Consider the following 8,830-nt stretch of genomic DNA (forward strand, 5'->3'; position numbering starts at 1 on the left):
CTCTGCTTCACAACCTCTTATTCATTCTATCATCTTCTACAAACTCACTCTCCCCAAAACCCAACCTTGATCTTACTCTGGTTCGAGACTCGAACCCGATCTAGTCATTGGCTCAAAGCAGACTAAGTTCGAGACTCGAACCATTTTTAAAAAATGAGACCTTTTTGTTTACTATTTACATTGTTTTTAGCATTACAAAAAGTAAAATCTTTTCCAAGGCAACCAAAGCTTCATGACTTCAAAACAAAACTTCACCGACATTTCATGATTTCATCTTCTTCTACTGATGATGTAAAGGTACTTCACATATTTTTAATGCACAATGTACATACCTTATAATTTATTTAGTGTGCCATATAAAATTAAGTAGTAATTTCTAAATGTTTTTTGGATAGAGTTTGGGTCGGGTGTTTTACCCAACTGGATATGGAGCAGACCCAAGTGGTGTCCAGGATAGTACGGCGGCTATAATGGCGGCAATAACAGATGCTGCCGGAATTCAAAATGGGCAGCAGTTGTTGGCCGGAGTCAACGACTTGGGTGGTGCAACTGTTGACTTACAAGGTGGCAGCTTTAAGATTTCTAAGCCAATTGCTATTCCTCCAAATTCAGGCAATCTTGTGGTAATTTACTATGCGGAATATAAGACTGTCCGACACCTAAGCTTAGGTGTGGAACTCTTCACATACTAATATTTTATTATTTATTGTTTAATGAATAAATGTTTAGCCCCGTGATTTTTATATTTTAAAACATTAATATGAAAGTATCCAATGTCTAAGCTTAGGTACCTAACAGCCTTATATTCTCGTCCCTTTGCTATATGTACCATCTCTCTTCTTTTACTTTTTTTAATTTGTCATTTACTTTTTGTCTAATTCTGTAAATACGGAGTTATATTATTTACATGTCACATGTACAAAAGCTCTTCCGTTGAAAATATGACACTTGTTAAATTAAAGTGCATATATATACACATTATCGTGTATGGAGTTTCAATCAAATACATTCAAATAAACTTACATTATATTCATCAATACATAAAACAATATGTATTTTTTTTTTAATTTGACAAATCAATATGATGTTAAGTACTTAATAATGATAATTAGTGTTAATTTTATGCCATATAATGCATCAATATAAAATGTTTGAGTGTTCTTATTATTTTTATTGTAAAAGTGTTCTCATTAAAATATAACTCGCCAGATATAAATTATAAGTATGTATATAACTTTATAGCTCATCTCCTCTATCACAATATGATTTCAAAATGAAATCATATTAGACTTATACTGAACTGAAAACGGTCTATAAATAATAACCGATTATTATGCAAGATTTTTTATTCGAAGATAATAGATTTTTTTTAAAAATAATTAAAGTTTATCATTAAAAAGAAAAAAAATATCTTTTTTTCGAACATTCAGTCGAGATGACATCAGGAAAAACTTACCGTATAATGGTGAAACTTTGTATGTACCTAGTCAACGAGATGTTAATCATGAGTTGTTATAAGTACTCGGAAGGAAAAACCCAAAACTTGTCATCTTTAGAATCGAACTTAAAACCTTTAATAAAACCAAGGATGCCTTTAACCATCTAAGTTGCTCATCATTAACGGCTAGTTTAACAATTAAATTCATTGGAATTTATTTTATTAGATGAAAATAATAAATATATAAATTAAATGACCATGTGTGAAACCTTTATGATTTCCATGTTTCCGGTGTCATTAGGTTAAAAGTGTATCCATTTTGAGTCAGCTTCATTAATATTTTTACTACTTACCCAATTGATTATATTAAGGTGTTAACATTAAATTATGTCAGCAGTATATTTGAAGGTATTATACATTTGTATGTCATTCGTTTTTGACTATTGAAATGAGAGACATATAAATATAATAAATATAAATAATATAATATATAATACTCACATAGTCACAGTATGACGATTACGGCAAATGATAGTAATTGATATAAAGATACTCGATGTAAAAGGGACGGTAGATATATTTTTAAAAAAATGACTGATTTATTGATTTATTAAAGAATAAATTGACAAATTGGCTTATATATATTACATCCACTTTTTGTAAGTAATATTTTCACACTACTAGTAATACAATATTCTTCAATCTACATAATTATATACCACTGCATGCAATATGATAATTATTTACTAACCCAACTTGTTTTACATGTAGACTACTTCAAATGATGATATGAAGTGTATATATTAACTTTACTTTTACACCCTTCTATTAGAAGTTTGTTATTACTACTTTGTCCCATTTTAGTTGTCATGTTGACTAACTTTGACCGTAAATAACTTTGTTTGTGTCATGTAACACTTGATATAAAATATATGAATAGATTGGGTTTTTAATGTATTTTTCGTTCATATAAGTTTCATCAACTACTATATTGTACAAACAAAGTTATTTACGGTCAAAGTTAGTCAATATGACAATTAAAATGGGACGGAGGAGGTATTTGTTTACAAGAGGTACACACAATTATTATGGATAACCAAATTCCTTCGTTCCTTAAACAAACATAGTTGGTCACTGTTAAAAGTTTATATTAATATGCACGATTTCTCAAGTGATATCATTGAAGTTGGTGTAAATGCCAAAGTGGAGTGTTGGATTTTTCCTGGAGAAATGGTAAATGGTAATGTGGGGAATGATGTCGTACGTAGAGTCCTATATTTGGTAAATGTGGGGCTCCTCTTTTCATAATTCTAGCCTTCAAGCTTTTGATACGTGTGTGGCATAGACATGCTTGATTTTAATGAGTATGTTGTTTCATAACGCCTCCCCCATCTTGCAAGGAAGAACGAGTACGAAGAGGGTGGGTTGAGACGTTGAGAAAGGTCTTTTAAATATTCAACTAATTATATAAAATATAATGTACTCATTCAACTAATAAACAGGTAATTTTAAAATATATTAATAAAAGCTAATATGATTCAAATAACCATTAATATGACCAATATCAAAACTTAATCAATACGCAAGCTAAAGAAGAAACATATGAAAATTAACTCCATATAAATATTGATTCCGGTTTTATTTTTTTTTTCAAATTTAGTTAAATATAAAATTTGCAACAAAGTATATAATTTGAAAAATACATACTAATTCATCAACAAAGACCATCTCAAACGTTTTGATTTTTAAAGGTTTTTCCACTCTGAAACAGTCCATACATGCACAGCACGGAGTCGTAAATGATGGTTAACATGTGTTGGCTTAAGATCTTCAAGAATAACTAATGCGGTCTTATTTTTTTGTTGTTGAAGAAAAAGCCATACCGAACCTATAATGGAAAAAAAAATAAACTAAAAGAGATAATAATAACAATAACATAAGAATTAAATATTAAATAATAATTATAATGATTAAATATGAACAAAATATATAAATAAAAAATCCTTTTTGGTAGTTGATAGTATGGTTTTTTTTGGCCGTAGGTTTATTTTGGGTTGAGAATCTGTGAAAGTTTTTTTTAGATTGTATGTATAGATAAATAATTTATGAGAAACTTTTAGGAATAAAAAGTGTTTTTAATTAATAATGAGGTCGGCCATTTATTAAATTAAATAAAATATTAAATAAATAGAGGATTAATAAGGAGGGAGGGTTATGCTCAAAGAGGAGGATTAGAGGTCCCAAGTGTATCCCCAACCTCCTCTTTTGTTATATTATAGATATTATTTCCTAATTTGTCTACTTTTAAGTTTTCAAAGTTAACAAATAATCAATAAATAAATTGGTATATGTTGGAGTCTGAAAGGTCTTGAGTTCAAATCCTAATGTGAGTAAAATGCTCTCAGGAATGGAGACATGGGTTTTCCCATAATTGATTTCTTCTGTAATTGGAGTTGGGTATATGAAGATGCATGTCGCTTAGCCCAAATTTTTCGTTCAAAAAAAATAATTCAAAGTCAAACTTTACGAATTTAACCAAATTTTTATTTTTTATTTTTTTATTATACAATATTTGATAAAAGTTATATAAATTGATTGTGTTTTAGATGTGTGTTTCATTGGTATATATTCCATCAACTATTATACAACAAAGATAAAATAATTATGGTCAAAGTTGATAAAGTTTGACTATAAAATCTTAAAAGTGACAAGTTTAGTTAGACGGAAAAGTACTCGTAAGTTATAAGCAATAAAATATTTGAAATAAGAGATCTAGAATTACAATTGTTTGTCAAAAGTGTAATTGATATATAGGTTAGGATTCTCTGAAGTTGAAAATCTTTTAATTAAATTTTAACTATTGATTTTAATTTAATGGTTGAAAATTCTCTTACTTGACTATTAAAGTTAGTAAAACTTGAAAGGGTTGTAATTTTTTATTTTTAAATTGTTGTTTTCGGTTTATTTATTATTACCCATAATACTAATCTCTAACACAGAAAACCAACTGGGTTTAATTAGTGGTTGGAACTCTTGTCTCTGGAAATAAAAGGCATGGGTTCGATCCTCATGCCTAGGGGTATTCATCAATCTGTCAAACCGTTAAATTCGGACCAAACCCGAAGTACTTGAATTGGTTTGGTTGGATTGAGATGCTAAACGCTGGTCCTACGGTTTAAGTTTTGAAAAACCGGGTTTCTTGGTCCGATTACATTTTGATCAAAGAACAAACCGTCAAAACCGGATTGGGTCAATAATATATATATATATATATATAGAAGAGATATTATGAGAACTAAATATTTGTCGAGAACTGCGAGAATCATTTTTGTCCATTTGATGAAAGTAATCGAGGGTTAAAACCATGTGATGGCATTATTGTAATTATTTTGAACACAAATTAATTTAATATTAAATAACAATTAACAAAAGGGTATTATTGGGAATAAAATAAAATACGGACACACGCACAGATGGATTTAAATTTTGAAAGTTCTCAATTTTTATTATTAATTGAACACCTGTTATAATGATCCATTATTTATGTTTTGTTTATCTTTTTTATTTCTAATCAGTTCAAACATATTATTATTATTATTTAATAAAAGTTAATAAATACGAGCGGTATAAAACCATTGAACAGTCAACAATAATTACTAGTATTTAATTAACCAACAAATAAAAAATATTGGTTAAAAAATTTATTTATAAATGTAAATAATTACTATACTTTAGTTACTAATTAATATATTATGTGTACAATACGAAGCACACAAATATACATATAAACACATATGTACAATACGAAGCACACATGTGACCATATGCACATAAATAAAACTATATCAATATAGATACACATTTGAAGAAATCTTATGATATATGAACATGTAAATAAATCTTATGATATATAACCATGTGATCATCATACACAAGTGTAAATCTTATGATATATGAACATGTGATTATTATACACATATACACAAATCTTATTATAAGCACTGTAAACATGTGACCAACTGAATACTAAAATTCTTTTATGGCCAGTATCTTATTTAATATATACATATCAACAAATCTTATTTCATGTGAACATGTAATTATCTATACGTGTGAAGGAATGTAATTTCATGATGCTTATTGATGACACTTAATTTTTGAGGCCTTCACAAATGCACATTTAGTTTGGACATATAAATATATCACTTAATTCTGAAATATTAGCTTTGTTTTAAAAGGTGTACACTTGTGGAAAAAAAAGGAAAAAACTAACTGTATGTCGTATACTTTTTAAATAAAGAACAATACATCAATATGGGCAAAGCAAAGCAACAACCACCGCTTCATTAAAAATACTCGTATATATATTGACAATCTATTTATGATTAGCGTGAGCTTAAAATTGTGATTACACATGACATTATTCTCTGGTTTTCTAAAACGTTCACTAGGTCAGATTTATATAAAAAATACACATGCTTGCAAAGTTGTTTCATCGTAACCGGTAGCATAACCGATGGAGATATTCAAGGATACTTTTATTTAATTTTTAGTTATTTAAATTAATTTCATAAAATTACCATACTATCCTTAGATTTATTAATTAAATAAAAGTTCTCGCATTTCTTGACATTTTGTTGGTTCTTATTTTAACTTTTTATTATATATATATATATATATATATAGGGGAAAGATAATTTGAGACCAACTAAAAAAAGTTTAAAAAAGGACCATTGATTTTCGTAAGTTACACACTACTATCATGATCTACTACGATATACAAGACTTTTTTGTAAAAATACTAAGACTTTCCAGCGACGGGCCCACAGAAAAATCATGTGTAAGTTAACTTACACATGTGTAAGTTACACATGTGTCACATGTGTAAGTAACTTGCACATGTGTAACTTAACTTACACATGATTTTCTGGTGGACCCGTCGCCGGAAAGTCTTAGTGTTTTTACAAAAAAGTCTTGTATATCGTAGTAGATCATGATAGTGTACAAAAATCAATGGTTCTAGTTGGTCCTGAAATAAGAGATGGTCTCAAAATATCTCACCTCTATATATATATATGTATTTTTTTTCTTACTAACAACATATGATTTTGTCTCTTGTTTTAGTTTTCGCAATGAACATATCGAATATTACAATAAGTACTTGTCACAAAAGCTTTCTTTAGTTTACAAATCACAAAAGCTTTCTTTAGTTTACAAATCATAATGCTTAACTATAAACATAGAAAGCTTTGCAATGATACAATATATAGAAGTATATTAGAAATGCATAATGGAGATCTTATTGCATTTTTTTTTGGATTTTCAATGGATAAAATATAGAAGCATGTTAAAAATGCATAATGGTGAATTTTACTGTAGTTTTTGTTATATGTATCTATATATATAAAGTTTAGTGTCTTGGATTTATTATACCTTCGTATGTTATGTAGTAACTAGTAATAACAATTAAACTTTTTTATTATTAATCACAGATTTGGTATTGATGTTGTGAAAAGAAAGAAAACTAAAACTAGAAACCGTCAAACCGAACCGGCATACATGGTTTGGTTTGGTCTGATTAGACGACACACTTGGTCTAATTTGGTTTGATACATATTGAAAACGAAAATGCCGATTTGGTTTAAGATTTAGTTAAAACCGGACCACAAACACTCCTACTTATACCCAACAAGGCTAGAGGTCCTTTTTTAGCTTTGGTAGAACCTGGAAACAGCCTCTCTACCTTTGGTAGAGGTACGTCTGTCTACATTTAAACCTTCCCCATACACCGTCGAAGACGGTATTGTGACCAAAAACCCGTAGAAAACATGAAGTTATTTTTCTTTTACTATTCTCTAACACTCACACTTGGATTTTCTTTCATGCTTATTACACATTACCTTTTTTTCTAACATTACATAATTGACATCGAACTAATGCACTTTACTTTATAGATACAAGGTGGTACATTACGAGCATCCGACACATTTCCAACCGACGGATACCTTATCGAATTGCACTCACCAAGCTCTCCAAAAACCACAACCCACGAATCCTATGACCCTTTCTCCGAAACAAAAGTCAGAAACGAACCAATCTACTACGAAGACATTACCTTTCGCGACATCCTTTTCGATTCAAGTAACATAGGTGGAGGCCTACTCGTGATAGACTCAGCACGAACACGAATCAACAATTGTTTTTTCCTACATTTTGTCACCGAGGGAATACTAGTCGAACGAGGTCATGAGACGTTCATTTCAAGTACTTTCATGGGAGAGATTCCAACGATTGGTGGAGACGAACACGAGAGGAATTTTTTAGGAACAGCCATTGATCTCGCTAGCAACGATAACGCGGTTACTGATGTGGTTATTTTTTCGGCCAATATTGGTATTGTCTTAAGGGGTCAAGCTAATATTATCAACGGGGTCCATTGTTATAATAAGGCTACATATTTTGGGGGAATTGGGATTTTAATAAAAACAGGACAAAATCGTGTAGATAATTGTTATATGGATTATAATTCTATAATTATACAAGATCCTACACAAGTTCATATTAGTAACGGGTTTTTTCTTGGGGGTGGTAACGTTGTTTTAAAATCGATAAGTGGTAAGATATCGGGGCTAAATATTATCAACAATATGTTCACTGGAGACGACTCTAGAGATGTTGTGGAACTAGATGGGGATTTTGTAAGTGTTGATCAAGTTGTGATCGATCAAAATAACGCGAAAGGCAGGATGAGATTGAAATCGACGATTGGGAAGATGTCGGTGGCCGGAAACGGGACGATGTGGATTGCGGATTTTTCGACTGTGTTAGTTTTTCCGAACAGAATAAGTCATGTTCAATATTCGGTTTATAATAGTGCAGGGAGTATAGAAGGGATGGGAGGACATGGTGTGACAAATGTTACTGGAACTATTGTTGTGGTAGAGACTGAAAAACAAATGAATGGGATTGTGTGGTTTTTAGTTGATCAAAATCCGTGAAGTTTATGATGTTTTTATATTGTTTTTTTTTTTTTCTTTTTTGATGTTTGTATATTCATTGTTTACCAAGATAAAATGTATTTAAATTTTTATCTTATGGTATGAGTGTATAATTTAAAGGTTGTTTTCATTTTTGAGCTTTAATAAACCAACTTTAATAAACCAACTGGGTTGGATCAGTGGTTGAAGCTCATGCCTTTAGAAATAGAGGTCATGGGTTCGATCCTCATGCCCAGCAAGGCTGGAGGTCCTATTCTACCTATGGTAGAACCTGGAAGCAGCCTCTACCTTTGGTAGGGGTAAAGTTGTCCAAATATCAACCTCCCCTATACACCATCGAAGACGGTATTAAGATCTAAAACCCGTAGAAAACAGCATTGGGAGTTACTTTACT

At 30.2% G+C, this 8,830-nt stretch overlaps 1 protein-coding gene across 1 annotated transcript; it reads left to right on the forward strand.

Moving 5' to 3' along the window:
• On the forward strand, positions 1-8,497 carry LOC122605491 (polygalacturonase QRT3). The gene is made up of 3 exons (XM_043778445.1): positions 1-297; positions 396-623; positions 7,393-8,497. The coding sequence occupies exons 1-3, from the start codon at positions 154-156 to the stop codon at positions 8,434-8,436; spliced, it is 1,416 nt and encodes a 471-aa protein (XP_043634380.1). The 5' UTR covers positions 1-153; the 3' UTR covers positions 8,437-8,497.
• The last annotated feature ends 333 nt before the right edge of the window (positions 8,498-8,830 follow it).

Source organism: Erigeron canadensis, chromosome 6 (genome assembly GCF_010389155.1).
Source record: "Erigeron canadensis isolate Cc75 chromosome 6, C_canadensis_v1, whole genome shotgun sequence".
Lineage (NCBI taxonomy): Eukaryota > Viridiplantae > Streptophyta > Magnoliopsida > Asterales > Asteraceae > Erigeron > Erigeron canadensis.